Below are 19,101 nucleotides of genomic sequence, written 5' to 3' on the forward strand. Positions count from 1 at the left end.
GGACTTTTGATATTCATGGAACACACAACAGGAATACATGAAACATTTTACGTAATTGGATACTTTCACATTACACGGGTATATCATTTCACTCCGACCGCCCGAACGACGTCAAATCCCTCTACTGGTGTTACAGCAGATCCAATATATCCAACATGACATATTAGTTAATCTTCACTTTCATTTTAACACTCAGCAATAGGTTCAACTCTTCTGTTAAATATGCAGGCAAATGCTCGATGAGAATAAGATTATAACAAATACTACTAATTTTTTTAAGGATAATTAATGTGAGAATATCAAGGAGCAGGATTACAGAATTAGCAAGGATTACTAAAGGTAATCTCGATCATGTCAATGACCAGTCTATGTACAGAAATGTTTTATTCTTAAATTATGCACAAATTGCAATCAATACAAATGTATCTGAAACAAGCAAGTTGGGGGATATCTCAGTTTTTTGGCTGCCATAATAATATTCAAATAATATGGCAGCTATTTTGTTAGGTGTCAATATATTGCATCAACCACCGTGAGTTTTTGCAAAATCCATATAAGACACGTCCGATTGGTTGTTGTCATATCCGGAAGAAGAGATGACTGTTTTAAATTAATATCCGACAGAACATTAGTCGGTCTATAATTAATTTAAGACAGTCGATCGTATCTATTTAATAGCTTAGTATAGTAAAGCTAATTTATTTGTTCAGACATTCACATTTCGACTAAGTAGTATTATAGTAATAAAGGTATGCTCTAAGTCTGCATTTTCAGCTAGATATCGTAAAACATGTATCATTTCTTCTCTGGCACATCATACATTGGTATCACTAAGTATATGTTTACTTTCTTTTAAATCATTATGCGAAACAATGCAGAAATGAACGTCATATATCAAATCCTAGCATTTGATATAGTAGTCTTACACTGTAGTAGAAAAAAAGAGGAGTTTAATCATGAAAAAAAAAAACCGCATTGGAAAATCAAATCCCACCTTTTCTATGCACACCTGTATTATTTTTACGATCTTTTAAATATAATCAAAATAAGTCGACTTTTTAAGCATTTATCAAGGTATTATTAATCAACACTCAGCAGTGAAACATAAAAATCTAGTGTTGTTAAGTAACTCTACTAATAAATTGTAAACCAAAAACTCAAATATTGTAAAGTAAATAGAAGGAACATCATTGGGAATACCTTTGAGTTAGGATTTTTTACAGCTGCCGCCCTACCACTGTTAAATCTATTAATGGAAACTTCACATTTCCGATCGTGTTCTGTTCATCCAACGATATGTCGTAAATCGAGAAGCAACCACAATTGAAAATTTCAACATGCAAACTTAATAACCGATGACAAAAATTTCAGGTATCGCGAAAGACAGTAAAGAAACAAGCTTTCCCAATGCCCAAAACGTTTAAGAAAAATCTCAACAAAATCACAGAGCATGTCATGTAATCAGTTATGACAAAATAGTAAGCTGCGCCGTTTTACGTCATATCTGGAGTGAAACTTCATATTTGGTAATTGACGTACGAGCCGTATATGTATCCAGACTAACATTGGATCATTACACGCATCAACGGGTGTCAGGGAAGTATCGTACTCAGATACGCCCTGCGGCACTGTCACATAAGTTAGAGGAGAGCTCGGTATAAAAATGAGGCACAGTTTCACAATCAGGGAAATTCATCGTACCAAATTGTGCTGCTACTACACCTCCCAATGAATGTATCCGTTATATCAAACATGATAGCGTAATTGCTATCATTAACTAAACCATGCATGGATATTAATATATGTCCTTAAATGTGTTTAAGGAGAATGACGATTTCTTAAACAATTGTCGTATTCTTATCGGTAGCAAACAGTCTTAACAACGAGCGTAGACTAATCATGTCGCGTTTCATATAACCGTGTAGTCCTTGCGTGGGTATGCGTCATGTATGTGCTGGATGTTAATAGCTCTCATCAGGTATAGTGTTGTAATAGTGGCGAATCGTAAAGGGAAATGTTGATTAGCCACTGGTACCGTTAACCAGAGCTTCTTTAGGCTTATTGCTCTGCTGCATGCGCGGATGACGAATCCGCTGTTCTCGCTGGCCTTTGGGTCCTTGGGAACTGCTGTTCGTTACATTTACGTCGTTGGGAGGAGAACCCTCTTTATTACTTATTGTTGACGCCTCGACCGGTCCTGCATTACTGCCTGAACAAACCCATACATTATAACTATCAAATTTTTATACACATTAAATCATCGGGTGAACTGAATCCTCTTTCACTCATTTCAAGTTCCTTTAACGTTTTCGCAAAACTCATCCTTCCTAAAGAAATGTCAATTGTCAGTTACCTTGAATTTCTGTTGGAGTGGAACTTCGAAACCGCGAACGCTGAATCCGTCTTCGCCTCGTTCCTCGAGGACCACCCTCCACACTTGATACAGACTCTATACACAAACGCATATACACAAATTTCCGTGACAATCTATTCGCGATTTCTACTTTCTCACAACCAAAAATCTCATATTTGTGAAAACTTGTTACAGTAATTAGTAGCGTGCTTGCGACGGTTAATGTCAATGTCAATCGCGAAAATCACTTTTTAGTACGACAATTGCTCTTTAGGATAAGGTTGAATTTTGCTGTGCAGTGTTAAGGATTCTAATAATAATATTAACATTTAGAGGGCAAGACTTCTTCCATATAAATTACTTTCTTTCAAGTGAAAGTTACGCATGTAATATTTATGATCCGTATGCTAGTGACCACTAATGTGGTCGCTTCGGCCCTCTAAAAGTTAAGACTATCATTAAGCGCCATTTTGAGCTTCACGGTGATTAGGGACTACCTCTATCAATGCTTGATACGTCTTGACTATCCAGGACAGTATCCTCATCGTCTGTGGTTCGACGACGTTCGTCTCTTCGGTCCTTCCGGATTGTTGGGGGACGGCCCTGTCTACCACCCATGTATCCGGAATTTCCACCCTGCTGGTGACCTCCCCGTGGTGGAAGATCTCGCGGTCGATCATCATTTCCATCAAAAGCGTCACGACGCAAACCTGACAAAGCGATTAATTAATATAATACAACTTTAAACTTTAGGAGTTTTAATATCTCTATAATAATTTGCTAGTATTACCTGCGTTATGTCTTGTTGGTGCCCTACCCCTTCCTCTACCCCTGGACTGTCCGCCCCTTCCCCCACGTCCTCCACCACCCTCTTCTGGTCCACCAACCATACCTCTTCTAGATGGAGGAAAGCTTGGAATCTGCCCCGTAGGCGGCCCATGCATACTTCTCAGCTTCTGATCAATTTCTAGTTTTTCTTGCCGCAACTTCTCTACTTCCTGTATAAAATTTCAAACATCTCTTTTTAGTATATGTATGCTTACCATCTCTGTATTTAGTTATTTTCTGAAAAATACCTTTAAGTGTGCCAAATGATATTCTAACAGAACCTTCGCATTGGCAATGCTTTCAACTGTTCCAACAAACACAAAAGGAACTTGACCTTCTTCTCTTGGTATTGTTGGTTGTGGTTCGTTGTCGCCTTCTATTTTTACCCGCACCTGAAAGACCGTTTAGTACTTAATACTCGTTCTGCGATATGATGAGTAAGAGGGATCCCTTAACATTGTATATTTCTAGTTCCCATCCATACCATACATAATCAGTCATCAGTGATTGACATTCCCTTCAATTGAATTGGTAAGTCTGTAAAGTTTATCTAAGCTTCTCGGCTCAAAATTTTGTTTATTTTATTGAATAAAAATTTATTTGCTAGGTTTATTTCTTCTACAGCATTAAAGAATTATAGTTTTGATATTTTAAAATATGCCAATCAATTATCTCTTTTTTTTTTAATTAATTTAATTTATCAGATTTTTTCCTTTCATTGATATAAAGTTTATTTGACGACTGAAAGTAAAGCTGGCCCGAGTGGTTCATGGTGAGAAACATAAACTTTATATGTTCATTAAGCTTACTTTGATGAACAAGATGAAATAAAATTGCAAACAGTATAAGGTAGTATACTTACTCTATCAGTATGTATATTCCCACTCGAGCCAGATGTAATCTACCGAGAACAAAGAATGCACGTATATCACAAACAACGTAACCCCTAATTATAACTTCCATTTTCAATTGAACGATACATCTGATTTGACTGACTTGCTACTTAAAGCAATGAAGCGGTTGGAAAAGCATCAATCTCAAAGTAGCACAGCCTACCTAAATCTCCTTTATTGAAACCAAATTTAAAAATTCGGTTTATTTAAATAAACAAAAAATTGCCCTAAAATAATTATTAAGACCGTGCATCGATAGCCAAGCTGCTTTTCAGTTATCACATGATAATACTGATCTTTCATTGCAAAAGGCCTTCTTTGCAGAACATAAAAATAACGTTAAAAATAATAAAAGGAAATTCATCAATTACTTACCAGAGACTGATTTTTTATAATCTGCAAAGAAACCGTTGATTGTTTAATAAAAAAATTGGTAGGAATTTTCAACTATAAATATCACAAGGGATCATGCAGCTTTTGACAATCATAATTAAAAGATTCAGGATAAACGGCGTTCAAGTGTCGAATATCGTTAGATGTTTTAGGCGTGGATGTACGGTCTTTTAGCAAAGAGAAAAATTTGCGGAAAAAAATGAACGTATGAGTGTATATATATATACATATATGTGTAATTATATATATACACCTGTGAATTAAGCAGATTTAATCATTTTAATCAGTTATTTGACATTTTCAATTATAAAATTTAAAAAGTAGAATTATCAACTGAAAATGAAAATTAATAAATAGCAGAATAGAGTGAAAATTTGTTTCAATTTAAAAGCAATATTTTCTTCTGATTAGTAACTTACCACTTTAAAATATATAAGCAAAATAGTACTTACCACTCCACTTTTGTCAACAATTTCTTGAATTATACGTCCATTCTTCCCAATTACTTTGCCTACCAACGCACGTGGAACCTGTATTGATTCCTCGCTGTATTCGAGCATGGAGCGAGCTCTCTTTACAGCCTCATGTGTCTAAACAAATTAATAGACTGATAACATTAATCCTACAGTTCAATTGAGCTTTCTCAATTTGGTTTGCACATACCTCTCCATAAATTTTAAATGTGCACGAATTCTCTTCTAGTTCAATGTTCGTGATTCCCTCTACTTTTCTTGCCAACTGTATATTTGCACCATGAGCACCAATTGCCAAACCCATGAGATCTACGCGAACGTTAAATTCATCCGTGTACCTAAAAGAAAACAAAATAACAATCACAGTTTGAAATTTAAAAACATTATATACCAAGAAAATTTTGAAATGGGGAATTGAGGTATTAAATGCTACTTACACGGCTAATTTTTATCATTATATTTACTTTAAAAAATAACTGTGCACTTTAATTATGTTGTAATTTTGATTTATGAGTACATTGAAAGAGATTAACATTGTTAGATTTTTGTTAATCGTATGTATATACATATTTAAATACAATGATCTAATGCTAATACGAACAACAAAAAGCAAATGATCAATATTTGTTTACTCCAAAATGCCTGTAAGTGGCTTGTATCTTGGCAGGGATAAGATGTTAACATATCAAAATAATGAATATGCATGCAGCAAAATTCACATTTTGTTAATTAGAGCAGGGTGTTGAGTACAATTATTCTTTTACTGTAGCTTAAAAAATACTGATGATTGTTTTCCTTCAAAATAATCAATATTTTTAATTAATAAGTTGGTTGTAATAAAATTCCCATGATAGAGCCACCATTTGAAAAGCTTAAATACAAAATTGTGGAAATATATCAGTGTTTCTCAAACATTGGCAGGCAAAGGTAAACTGAGTTATTTTTGTATTTTTTGGTACTGTTAAAAACTGAAAGAAATCGATCACAGCTACACGTTGATTTTTTGCTATTTTCAGGATAAAGCAGAACTACAAGAAATATTAAAAAAAAAATATAATAATAAAAAAAAATATAATAATAAAAAAAAAAGTAATCCATCTAAACGTAATGCATTTTTTGTTCAGTGATCTTTAGTTAATATAATCTATTTAAAAAAAAAAAAAAAAAAAAAAAAAATGGAAAAATAATGTTTATATTTTATATGAGTGTAAAGCAACATTTTTCAGTGACTTTATAACTACACAACGCCGAGACACATGCACAGGTAGGGTGTGAAATATTATTTTCCATCCGAGAAATGCATCAGTGTACTAATTTGTAATATATAATAAGCTATCTTATATCTAAACCACGCTGCTGTGATCTCACCTTGAATTTGTTCTCACCCCTGCCTCAAAGTCTGAGACACGCTGATATATAAAGTTTGAAGATCTAAATTTGCTGAAATGAGAAAGAAACTCTGGTGTAACTAAATTGACAACTTGCTGCATGATGGCCCTATCTTTTATGCCCTTGCCATTCTGTCTGTCAGCTCTTTTATAACTTTCAGTAATAAATTCATTCAATTTTATGCTTTTCCTATGATTTTCTTTTTATTACATCTTCTCAAAAAGAAAAACCAAAAACTAATCTGATTAGTTATCAATACTTACGAGGTTCTAAATAAAAAATATAGATGTATGTATATACATATATATTTTTTTAATGGACATGCTTACATTGCTAGTATGACAGATTTTTAATACAATGAAGTTATTGTTTAACATTGTTATACAAGCATGCTGATGTGTGCAGAAAAATTGAAGTATTGCAGAAGTACAACCATAAAGTATCTTACGAAATGTTAGTCAATTTACTACATAAGATATGGAAAATATTAGTAGTTTCTGTTTCTTTTTTCGTAATGCTTTATGCATATCGATAAGGCAACCACTAATACAAAAAGAAGGAATTTCAAATGAAATAGCTGTGAAATTTTATTACCAGTACTGAGTAAAATCAACACATATAGCAGTTAATGACAAAGTGAATTAAAATTTTCCTGCCATTAATGTGCAAGCCACAGACAGGATGGTAACGAGGACAGTATGTGGATGAGGGCAGGTAATAAATTTCACGACTTTTAAGAGTTGAACAATTTTCTATCTACTTACCCTCCTATTGATTGAAGCTTGGTTGTTTCTAGTTGTCTTGCTGCTTCTTCTGTTCGTTTTAGCAATAAGACCTGGAAAAATATAAAATTTATTACTTTAAGGTTTTAATATTCTTGATTAAAAATTTATTTTGATTTGTAAATAGTAACTGTGTTCAAACATATTTTTCCAACGTTTCGCAAATGTTTCTATCTGGTTTATTAGGATTTCAGGAACCTTCCATATTGAGAGTTGTCTCAATCAGGCTATCTGCATATACTTAAGTGCAGTGTTCACGATGAATTTGCTAGCTAGTGGTAATAGTCAATCGGTCGGACAATTAAAAGACTGGGAAAAATTGCGAAACATCGGCGACAAATATGTTCAAGCATGGCTACCTAGCGGAAGCCAAAATTGATATTCAGAAATTAAATTAATTATATCTTGTTTCATTTATGTACAAAAACTTCTTTTAAAATGATTTTTATACCTTTTGTGATAAGTTTCGGAAATGCATTTCCCGGAGCATAGAACTGTGCCGATGTATCATTTCACTACGGGAGATGGCCAGCAATACTCCACGTTCAGGTAAGTATCGACACACTGCAGCCTGTATCGCTTTTTGAAATTCCTTGTGAACATTATCCATTTTTGCACTAAAAATTAAATTTGATTAACAATTTATCCAGCATGAGCATATCTTCTAAGAAAAATAATTTTTACTTACAACTCCCTAAGTTCTTCAGGTATTTCAAGTTCTACCTTATGAAATGTATTTTTATCAATAGGGGGATTAGGATTTTTTGCTCTTATTCTTTCGTTTCCTACTATTTCAGTATACGTATGATCCCAACCCAGATATTGGACTACTTCAAAACCTCCTTTGCTCATCTATTAGATAGTTGATATTAAAGAAAGTCAGACTTAAAAATTTATTAAGTCAAAAAAATAATATAAATTTTGAAGCTACTAACTTTGATAATGGCTCTCCACCAACCCCAAGCTTCTTGCTCATTGGATCGAGAAAATACTTCAATCTCCTGATTCTCTTGAAATTCTGTTTTAGCAGCATCTTTCGGAGGTAGACGCACTTGAGCAAATGGAAACTTTGACTCTGGTTGCCAGCTATAAGAAATTGCAAAATAATTATTAAAAAATTAGTCTCCAATTAAGGCTTCTAAGACTTTTACACGAGAATGATATGATTCATAAGGCATAAATATCCTTGATTAATACTAATGTTGGATAGAAATTTATATCTTCCAAACTCTATCTTTATTTTTGCCAAATGAAAGAGATGCAATGTTTTGCAAGGGTAATATTTCTATTGATATTTCTATATTACTATCATAAGAATAAAGAATAAAACAAAACTATGGAGCATTGAAAAATAGCATAGATAAATAAAAATTGGTCAACTTACTCATTTTCAAACTGTACCAAAACTTCATCGTCAAAGACATCAGTGACAAAGGCCTAAAAGAAAGCGACATAGAGGATGTGAAATTATTAGTCGTAAAATGGAAAGACAAGAGATCAACAGCGTTACACGAAATTGGTTTTTACAAGGGAGAGCAAAATGTGGAGAAAGATGACAAAAAGAAGTATTACAATAGAAAAAGTTATTTTCAGGTTTTTTAGGGATAATCGATGGAGATGAGCGATGAGAATCGTGGGGAAAATCACGCCCTGTCAAACGAGACATGGCGTCCGAGGAAGCCGCGTTACCTCGCGAGCATTTGACTATTGGAAATTCGCGAAGTACAAACGCTGATGGCGTTAAGTGAAGACCCAAAAGTGGACGATAGTTAGCTGGACGATGACGATACTCGCTGGGCTAAATTTTTCCATACTTTTCACAGAACGAACCTTATAATATGCTCCGTTTTCGCCGCATACTTCGACTGTGAGATCCTCCATCTTGCTTTTGTGTGACGGCTCGCCTCCTTCGCAGCAGGCATGTTAGCGAGCCGCTAGCGAGCGGCGATTTCGAGGTTGCATTTCTACTTCCGACCAATCACCGATCTCCCATTTATAATCCTCTACCCTCATTTGTCCAATGCAAGCAGTCTTACCAATTTAATATCTATTTGGCAGCACCAGGCATCATCGTCTTTTTCGACCTTTCTAACCTTAATTTGTAAAACATTATTCTAAAACAAAGCAAGAACGTTTCTTCGATTTGTTTTCAGAATTTGGAATCTCTAATAAAGCAGCTTCTAAAATTTTTGTACGATATTTTACATTTTTGGAAAACTGTCAGGAAACGCGATTTGGATTGATTTGGATACCACAAAATTCGTCATGACCAATCGGAGAGGTTTATTGGCAAATGCTATTCTCTTATTGGTGAAATTTGAGGCTGGTATTTTTGCAATGTAACCCTGCTGATCACATTGCAGTATTTGCAGTAGCACTAGCATCAGTATCAACTATCACTACTATCAGATCAGTATCAGTAGCACTGACTGAGTGGCACTGAGTAGCAATGAGTAGCACTAGTCGCAGTGGTTCGCGGTCGCACCTCTCAAGTCAGTCTCAACTGTCTCAAACAAAATTACCTCACATATAATCGTCAACTGATTTCAACTCTGCAGAAAGGAAGATAAAAGTCTTGCGTATAATTCTGTGCATGATTCTCTTTACATAGTTTTTGCAGAGTTTCATTCTTGATAGTCTGCGGCATGCAACTGCAGATCACAGACTTCTTGTAGACCGCCAAATTACCATTCACGGTTTATCTGCTCTTACTGAGTCATTATGATATCCGCGATTCAACCAATTCTGTAAAGAGTGAATTATTAATCGTACATTCATGTTATTTATTATTTTTCTTGCATGAATGTTTTATCCCGCCAATTTATTATAATAAATTTAAGGAAGATTCGCATTATCTACAGGCATTATCCAATGTATCTTTTTAGTTGGACTGGTTGAGTGATACCACTGATGCTTGCTTCGGCGTTCTTTTTAAGCAAGATCAAAATTAAAATATAATTACGAATCTAATAACATATAATTGATAAAAAAATTTGTTTATAAGTAATTTAGAAATTCGTTGATATTTCGTGGATGGTTATTCCTTTTAGTCCAATTTTGGCAAGGTTGCCAGCCTCCACAGGCTGAGCAAACTTAGCTCGGTTTGGAGCGCTGTGTCGTTTGTATAATTCACGTTCACGACTGCGTTCTTGGATAACCGTCATCCCGTCATTCCCGTTGTCCAAAGAATTGTGATTCAATCAGTTAAAAAGCCGATCATGTCTTTGATTCGTCTATCATACGGTTTTTTAATCTCGCTAATTTACGGCATGCCCGACCTTCACTGACACTGACAGGACTGCACACATGCTCAGACTGGTGAGATATACATCTTGGCCATTAGTGAATGCAGACGACAATGTCTGGAAGCAGCGATTCCGAGGAATTCTTCGACGCAGAAGACGACACTTTTCATCGTCCTTCACGGTACAGAATTATCATTTTTAGATCCATAATTAAGTAACTCCCGCAGCAATCCATTTTTTGCTTAATAACTATTACACTATTCCATCTTACTAAACTCCTTTATACCGGAATTTTAAGGTTGCATTAAATATAAAAAAATTCTATATAAGCGCTAAAAATATTTTTTTTCATTGATAACCGTGAATTTTTGGATCACTGTAAGCTTCTTTTTAGATATTTTCCATGTTTTGGGGTTAGTTTTTCTTGGCATTTCCTTGAGGGAGGTGAAATGCGTATTTGCGTCAATCACGCAATTGTATGCAGTCATGCTCTCAGGGCCGGCTGTTATAACAGACAAAATCGATGTTTATTATATATTCGATAAATTTCGCTATCTAAGTAATATTGTTTTTTATTATTTTTAATTTAAAGTTATGATTTATAAACAAAACATTTCTTGAGTCAATCATTTCTTTGCTTTCTTTTAATTTTTTGATCATTTCAATGTTTTTATTTAAAATAAAAAATACTAAGCTATATGTTTTTAATTATTTTCAGCAAAAGCAGACAACGAGAATCACTTGAGAGTCAACAGAAGGCAGATATTTCAAATATAAATCAGCCAATCGAGGAAGATGTTTTTGCAAAGCCTGTTGATCCTATTTCGACTATTGAGTCTAAAGATGCCAGTGAACTAGAAAATAAAGTTAAATCTGTAAAAATATTGTTTACATATTTTCCAGAGAATTTAAAAAATGTTTGAAAAAAATACTCACAATTTATCTATTTTTTAGGAAGATGAATCAAAGGGTAATAACAATGATAAAATTGTGGGTAGAAAAAGGTTCCGTGAGCTTAGACAAAGGATGCAAACTGAAGATGATGACATACCAATTAATAGCTCCCCTCCAGACAGTCAAACTTCTTCCATCGAAGGTGTATACCCTACTCCTTCCAAAACCACACATCCTTTCAGAATTATAGAACATGACACTCTTAGTCTACAAAGTATGACATCTTTAGGACGCGTTGGAAGAATTCTAGCCGGGACATCGGACAATGCATCAGCAGTGCTTGCACCTGGAGCATCCCAATGTCCCCCAGCTGCAATTCTTACTCGTGAAAGTCAGATGTCCTCTATTGCTAGTCTCCCCAGCAAAGACGAGGACACTGTCTCTGGTAAGATGTCGCAAGCTTCCAGTAACCTTATCATATCAGAGGACCTTCCTCAGGAATCCTCTGCTAATGGTAGATCAAATTATAATTCTGATTTGCAAAGTAATAAGGCTGTAATACTTCAAGAACCTGATGTCATTGCAAGTACAAAGAACAATGGAAAACTGGTAGATGATTCTACAGTCTTTGATAAGCCTGTTGCTCCACCAAGACGAAAGAAGAAGTCTAAGCCACAAACTCCCACTGAGCTTGCAGTAATTTTATTTTTACCAATAAAACATACTTTCTTGGAAAACAGTTTACCAATAAAAAAACATGTTTCTAGCCTTCCACGGTTGAAGCTGCAGTACCTGCTTCCCCACTGCCAAGTCCAGCGAGTACTATTGAATCAATTACTAGGGAATTTGAGCACTCACTCGATATTAAATCAGCTACAAAAGGAAAATACGTTGTGAAACCACAAGTAGGAATCCATATTAATTTTATTACTATGAGATTTATCTCTATAGGATGAAGCTGACTTATGATAATTTTAGGATGAGGCGAAGTCAAAGGGAGAAGGACCATCAGCCGAAGAGCTGGATAGAATTGAGAAGATGAAAGCTGAGCTTCTCAGTGTACAATCAAGTGACAAATCCAACAACAGTCCTATGAGCTCGATATCTAGTAACAGCATAGGTCGTTATTCACTGGGTCCTCATAAGATCGCGGGCCCGGGTTTTCAAGGCTCGAAAGAAAGGCGTAAATCTGCAGGAGATCAAGATATGGTAAAGCAACTCAATATGTTCGTGAGAACGCGCACGGATTCTGGAAAACGTCTCACTGATATGGTGATCTGAATTTGCATAGTTATAACATTCTTAATTCTGTTATTTTTTTTTATTTCAGAATTTTGACGTAGATTTGATTACAGGAAATTTTGGAGCAAGTAACAGTGTTGAACTTGGATACAGGAGAGCGAGTGCCATTAAGTATTGCGGAGGATAAGTTACCGCAGTGCATAAATCCATTATCATTGCATATAATGAGGCTAACTTCGGAATACATAAGCAATACCAGCCTAGAAAAAGAGAAGGAGAGTGACGAGGAAAGCGTGGATAGCAAAATGTCTAGCATTCCACCGGATGAAGATGTTAGTGTGGGCAGAGTGAAGAAAAAGACTCAAAAACTTAAAAGATTCCTGGGATCAACAGTAAAGAAAACTATGGACAAGGCGAAATCAATAGCTCAGGAGGTCTCTCACGCAAGGCATAAAGAGGACGTTATGGATATTGTTGACGATGTTTACCCTGGAGAACAGCAGTATATAAAATTAAAAGCATCGAACAGTCATAAAGGTCCCTACGAATTTAGCAACTTGCAACATGTTCAAGACTTGAGCGGAGAGCACGTGGGTCCAGTATGGTGCATGAAGTTTTCCGCCTGTGGCAGATTACTTGCAACTGCTGGTCAGGATCGCGTTTTAAGGATTTGGGTCCTTAGAGATGCTTTCACTTACTTCCAAGATATGAGAACGAAATACAATGCTGAAAAAGTAAGTCCCACTCCTTCCCAGGAATCTTTAGTCTCCCAGCAATCAATGGAGGATCCAAATATACTGGCCAGCGCAATGATCGAAGTTGAAGGAACAAAGAGCCCCTTCATGCCAAAGCCTTTCTGTACCTACACAGGACATACTTCAGATCTTCTTGACGTTTCCTGGTCGAAAAACTATTTTGTACTATCTTCTTCGATGGATAAGACAGTTCGACTTTGGCATATCTCTAGAAAAGAGTGCCTCTGTTGCTTTCAGCACATCGATTTTGTGACCGCTATTGTCTTCCATCCACGAGACGATAGGTACTTCCTTTCTGGCTCGCTTGACGGGAAACTCCGTCTTTGGAATATACCCGACAAAAAGGTGGCTGTCTGGAGCGAGATAGACGGTCAGACGAAACTAATAACGGCTGCTAATTTCTGTCAGGACGGAATGTTTGCGGTTGTTGGCTCCTACGATGGTCGATGTATATTCTATTATACCGAACAGCTGAAATACCATACACAGATTGACGTGAGATCGACCAGAGGTAAGAATAAGGTAGGCCGTAAAATCAGTGGTATAGAACCGATGCCTGGTGAGGACAAGATTCTCGTAACATCGAACGATAGCCGAATTAGATTGTACGACCTTAGAGATTTGAACGTGTCGTGCAAGTACAAGGGTTACGTGAACATTAGCAGTCAGATCAAGGCTAGCTTCAGTCCCGATGGTCAGTACATAGTGAGCGGCTCGGAGAACCAATGCATTTACATTTGGAAGACCCACCACGATTATTCCAAGTTCTCAAGTGCTCGCAGGGATAGGAATGATTTTTGGGAGGGCATCAAGGCGCACAACGCCGTGGTTACTTGTGTGGTATTCAGTCCGAATCCCGAAAGTATTATGAAGCAGATCGAGGCAAGGGAGCAGGAGGATTCGAAGAATCTTGCCAGCTCTAATTTACCTACGGCACCGGTCGATCCCGTCGTCGAGCAGCGAACCAAAGGCTGTGGGGGTCACGTTCTAGTTAGCGCAGATTTTAATGGTTGCATCAAAGTCTTTTTAAACAAAACCAAACCAAAGCATAGTTCCCTACCAGCTTCCGCTCTTGCGTAACGCTAAATCTCATGATAAGTTAGATAGGCGTTCCTATTTATCTTCTCTTTGCTTAGGCCGATTCATTTTTATGTACCTACTCATTAATTAAATGCAATGATTTAGCTCTCAATTAACTCGATGCAGCCGAATGAATTGAGTCGAATTAATTTCCCAGTGAATATCGATGCATTATTCATTGTAGTTTTTCTATTTATCTTTTCAGCAGTATTTATATCAATATATATATATATATATACAGGGTATTTTGCGTAAGACGTCCCAAGCATGGATACAAAACGACGCGTATCTCTATAACTATAAGAGATATTCCATTTTTTCATGCGACCATTTTGAAACCTCTTGTTATTTGCTTTCAAAAAGGTCCTACACAGAAATTGAATATCTCTTATAATTAAAGAGATACGCGTCGTTTTGTATCCATGCTCCGAGACGTCTTACGCAAGACACCCTGTATATATATAATCATTTTTTATGGAAATTCTGCACATTTATTTTTTAGATAACTTAAAAGAAAATGTATAGTAAGTTTTTTTAAGAAAAATGTTCATAAACTAAGAGCACCTTGGTAAAAAATGAAGTATAAAAGTGTAAGAAATTATACGTGAGATTTGGTTAGAAGATTCGATGCAGAGCGATAAGAAAACAAAAAAACTAATAAATAATTGCACAAATCACATTGAATTTGCGCGATTTTATAATAATAATTTTTTTCATTTTCTCTTACAATATTTTGAAAAACGGACTCATACATCGAAAGCATAAAAGGATCTTTCAGTTGGAAAATTTTAATACGTGAATTGGGGATGTGTTATTCTCTCGTAATCGGATTTTTTTTTTCTCAATGAAATTACTTCTATGGTATTTTCGCAAATTTTACAATCTTGCTGATTTTTGCGGATACCTATTCATTTGACGACTTTGGTGAAATTGAATACATTAAGAAATTATTAACAAATCAGAAGTTGAGCGGATTTTCGCGACTTGTCAATTATAGAAGAATTAAGAGATAATTTGTGTAAGGGAGAAATAGTTAAAACAAATAGATAAATACTCTATGGTTATATCCTGTCGATATATTAAATTTTATTAAGGATAATTAAAACGCGACGAAAATTTCATACATTGTATTGAATTTGATGCGCATAACTGAATTGTAAATATGGAAGAAAAGAATTGAATAAACACTATGTAGGTATTTTATGTAAATGCAAATGTAAATATTTTTCAGCAATAGCGAGAACGTTTAGCTATGAAACGTCATTCCGACAACGGCGTGCACAAAAGTTTCTTTGTGATCTCGTAGGAATCAATAATCATGTATTGTATAAAGTAATGTTGATATTACATGATATTCAATTATTGCAAAAGAGCGACGTCTTCTCCTTAAAAATTCACATTTTCGAAAATTATTGTAATTTTACCTCGGTTTTAAAATCCTTCTCACAGCCTGTTTTCTATGTAAAGTAATTCCAGTGATTTTACAGAAGACGACCATTACGACGATATATTTTGTTATCATTGTTGACATGTATATTTTGAATAAACATATGATTCTGTTGTAACTAAATTTTCATATTCCTCGATCAAGTGTAAAACCTATCCACTACTGAGTTTCAACGTTTACATGAATGCCTGTAAAGAATACGTGTAGCGTATATAGGTTGCAGAAAAACAAGACTTGGTATGTGGTTTTCAGCTGGGACCCTATTCTGAAGATGTTTCGCATACGTTAAATTGGCACGTTGGTAACGAACTAAATTATCCGAAAGAATAAATTGTTTAGAGAATCAAGGAGCACGGGATTACAAGAGAGAAAACTGAGGCGATTTTTTATTGTCAGTCGGTAAGCAAAGGCGGGGTAGTTAAACAAATTTACGAGGCTGCGAGATCAGTGATCTGCATGTAATAAGGTCGCTCGGTCGATTTATTCATTTCTGGTACGCGTCACGGACGCAGTTTATTTGTCGTTTAGCCGTGCACGAGGATTTTTAAATTCTGCTAAAATTGCTGACCCCGAAACCTTCGTAAACGACAAAATTCGTCTGTTAACTCGGTTGTATCCACCGATGGCTGAAATGATCAGTGTCTGGCGCAACAATTCTTTTTCTACTCTTCCGAATGAAATAGAGACTGCCGTTTTAATTCTCTCTCTCTCTCTCTCTCTCTCTCTCTCTCTCTCTTACGACAGAGCTGTATCTCTGTAAATTTAATTAAATTCAATTATTCCGAAGCGATTGCACGCGGTTGCAGAAAGAATCGTCAATCAGGCGAAAGTCAGAAAAAGCGAGGAAACTTAATTCTGTTACTCGCTGGATATGGGAAAAAATCGTGGATCGAGGGATTTTATTATCTTTCAGGCCGTTAGAATATTATTTACCGGCAAATAAAAGTACTTGCGAAAAATACTGCAGTGGAAGGTCCTCGTTCACTGTTTGACCTGAAATGGCTGCAAGAATTATTACGGGTAAGAATTCGCACAGTTGTATAATACCCAAATAGTGCTGACGCGTGCGAGTGGCGTTAACAGTCGGAGCATTTGTTCGCACACCGTAAACGGAGGCTGGAAACACCGCAAACGTTCCATTTTAACACGACCATTCCACATCCTATAACCCCCCCCCCCCGAAAAAACTCTTCGCAACAAAGCTGATCGTATAATTAATCGGATGAATTTTTCGAGAGATGAAAAATTGTGGCATAAGAAAATGTAGGGAATGCAGCGCGATAAAAATGACGGGAGTTTTACGTATATATACCTATATGGGATCCAGTTGGATCCAGTTAAAGTTAGGATAAGAAATGGCATGGCAGAGTGGGTTAAAAAGCACGGGCCAAAAATTGATGAGTCGAGTCGGTGAATGTATACCAGGACAGTGGTGTGTGCGGTGGAAAGAGGATGGTGTTTCCGCTGGAGGTGGCGGTGGATGTCCGTGGGGATTTGCGAGGGGTGGGATAAGGGAGTTAGGAGGGATCATCGTGAGCAGCAGCAGCAGCATCAGCAGCAGCAACAGCAGGAGCCCGAATAACGCGAGGACCGCGGCGACGTAGTTCGAACTCGAACGAGGATATATCTCGGCAGTGATGGGACCTATATAACTGTACCGCGTGTCTGGGTCAGGGGGCGGTCCGCCACGTTTGTAGTATACTCTGTATATCGGACAGGTGTATTCCATTCCGTCTCCACGAGTTCTCGCATGCACCTTAAACCGCAACCGAGCCGCCAAGTGTCTTCCAACTGGCGGACCGCGCCGATCATTTCCACCGGACTCGGGACGCGACTCCTCCGGCTCAGAGCGATCGCTCGACAAGCCGAGTAAAAATATCTCCAAACTCGGTGACGTTCATTCGAAATACTGTGCAAATTTTGGTGCCGTGACAATTTCCCTTTGGAAGTTCGGCCATCCTCCACTGGTCTCTCACGTGGATCCTGCGGTGGCTCCTGCCTCGCCTACTCCGCCGCTACTTCCGCCCCCCTAGGGAGCCAACAAAGTAGCATCTCGACATTTCCTGCGCCAACTTCCTCTTGTACCACTCCTCGACAAGGTATTCTTCGCTCGCACGATACGACGATTCAGAGCGTCTTCGTTGCTTATATTTCTTTTCCATTATACAAATCTAAATTTTTTTGTTTATATCTTTATTATTATTATTATACATATACGAAAACGATGCAGTCTCCTCGTGGAGAACACGAAAGAGAGAGAGAGAGAGAGAGTCTCTCCCAATGCAATCAAGTTATTATCGTGTATACCGATAGCGATATCCTAGCGACTGCCAATTAGTCTCCATCTTGATTTAGGAAAATCACCTTCCACACTCGATCCGACGAATTACAGGCCACTAAATCCTGGCTCCCTTATCAGCCTTGCTTCTTCTCACCTAGCTTCCGATAATATCCCTGCTGTATAAGCCTTGTCAATATTGAAACGGGAGGTAAAAAGTGGCTTTGACAGAAATACGAGTAATTATAGAAAATTTGTGGTCAATTATCGGGCATCGTATAACGTTCCTAAGAGGACCGCAAATTGCTTGTAATACGCGCGTTTGCTCGGCGGATAATGAAATGGCATCTTTATACGCGGTAAAGGAGACATCGCATCGCTCGTTATATAGAGTGCTGGGTAATTCGCTTTACGCTCGAATTCATCAGACTCGTAAGGCATGAAATTACGAGGGACGCACGTGCCACGTCTGATTGATTTTGCCATTTAATAAATATGGACAATGAGAGGTCGAGCGTGGATTTATCGAGAGAGACGGACAGAGAGAGAAACTGGGTAAAGCACAGGTTCTGCGTATGTACATAGGATGGCACTCTACACCAGAGGGGAACAATGAACGCTGGAGTGGGACTCGAGTGGAATCGAGCGGAATCGAAGAAATGGCCGAGTATCGAAATATAGGTCATTATTAGGTAGGCGCGCTCATTATGCGAATACCTGACGTTGGAATTACCCGAGACGTTCGGCACCGTTATATGTATTTGGCACCAAGCCACATCCTCGACTCTGCTCTCACGAGTGTGCGTGCGAGCTAGCGCGGTAAATATAGCCGCCGGTGATTTTTATTCAGCCACGACCCCGCATGTAGGTGGAGGAACAGGTGTCGCGGGTGTATCATGACACGAATCACAGAGCTCAATAGCTAAATAATGTATGCGTCGACTCGACTGCCGAGCGAGCCGGCTCTGGCCAAGTTCATTGACTCCTTCCTCGCAATAAGTTATTACCTAATTACCCGCAGTATATATTGTTCGATTGTATATCGGCCC

The 19,101-nt window shown here is 37.1% G+C and overlaps 2 protein-coding genes across 5 annotated transcripts; one reads left to right on the forward strand and one right to left on the reverse strand.

Moving 5' to 3' along the window:
* Positions 1–361: 361 nt before the first annotated feature.
* On the reverse strand, positions 362–9,043 carry LOC136785393 (fragile X messenger ribonucleoprotein 1 homolog). Of its 2 annotated transcripts, XM_066746415.1 has the most exons (15): positions 8,942–9,043; positions 8,496–8,548; positions 8,047–8,197; positions 7,800–7,963; positions 7,563–7,728; positions 7,094–7,164; positions 6,309–6,380; positions 5,131–5,278; positions 4,920–5,057; positions 4,044–4,082; positions 3,430–3,573; positions 3,144–3,351; positions 2,851–3,063; positions 2,354–2,449; positions 362–2,209 (listed from the first exon to the last, which is right to left on the reverse strand). In XM_066746415.1, exons 1-15 carry the CDS (start codon positions 8,990–8,992, stop codon positions 2,022–2,024), a joined length of 1,902 nt encoding a protein of 633 aa, XP_066602512.1. In that variant the 5' UTR covers positions 8,993–9,043; the 3' UTR covers positions 362–2,021. The 2 variants fall into 2 exon arrangements, with proteins under 2 accessions (XP_066602512.1, XP_066602513.1); XM_066746416.1 differs by lacking the exon at positions 2,354–2,449.
* A 362-nt stretch (positions 9,044–9,405) lies between these two features.
* Positions 9,406–15,416, forward strand: LOC136785395 (WD repeat-containing protein 44-like). Of its 3 annotated transcripts, none has more exons than XM_066746420.1 (7): positions 9,407–10,537; positions 11,075–11,231; positions 11,311–11,695; positions 11,819–11,946; positions 12,018–12,155; positions 12,229–12,522; positions 12,606–15,416. In XM_066746420.1, exons 1-7 carry the CDS (start codon positions 10,458–10,460, stop codon positions 14,325–14,327), a joined length of 2,904 nt encoding a protein of 967 aa, XP_066602517.1. In that variant the 5' UTR covers positions 9,407–10,457; the 3' UTR covers positions 14,328–15,416. The 3 variants fall into 3 exon arrangements, with proteins under 3 accessions (XP_066602515.1, XP_066602517.1, XP_066602516.1); XM_066746419.1 differs by having other exon boundaries at positions 11,311–11,452; positions 11,540–11,946; XM_066746418.1 differs by having other exon boundaries at positions 9,406–10,537; positions 11,311–11,946.
* The last annotated feature ends 3,685 nt before the right edge of the window (positions 15,417–19,101 follow it).

The sequence above is a fragment of the Prorops nasuta genome, unplaced genomic scaffold (assembly GCF_024137725.1).
Source record: "Prorops nasuta isolate Cenicafe-Biocafe unplaced genomic scaffold, Cenicafe_Pnas_1.2 PNAS00314, whole genome shotgun sequence".
In the NCBI taxonomy this organism is placed as follows: domain Eukaryota; kingdom Metazoa; phylum Arthropoda; class Insecta; order Hymenoptera; family Bethylidae; genus Prorops; species Prorops nasuta.

Coding starts and splice junctions, on each gene's coding strand:
- LOC136785393 (XM_066746415.1), bottom strand. CDS start 8,992: ATGGAGGATCTCACAGTCGAAGTATGCGGCGAAAACGGAGCATATTAT. Junction 7,729..7,799: donor CCTGAAGAACTTAGGGAGTT/GTAAGTAAAAAT, acceptor TTTAATTTTTAG/TGCAAAAATGGATAATGTTC. Junction 5,058..5,130: donor CATTTAAAATTTATGGAGAG/GTATGTGCAAAC, acceptor TAATTTGTTTAG/ACACATGAGGCTGTAAAGAG.
- LOC136785395 (XM_066746418.1), top strand. CDS start 10,458: ATGCAGACGACAATGTCTGGAAGCAGCGATTCCGAGGAATTCTTCGAC. Junction 11,947..12,017: donor AAACTCCCACTGAGCTTGCA/GTAATTTTATTT, acceptor ACATGTTTCTAG/CCTTCCACGGTTGAAGCTGC. Junction 12,523..12,605: donor GAAAACGTCTCACTGATATG/GTGATCTGAATT, acceptor ATTTGATTACAG/GAAATTTTGGAGCAAGTAAC.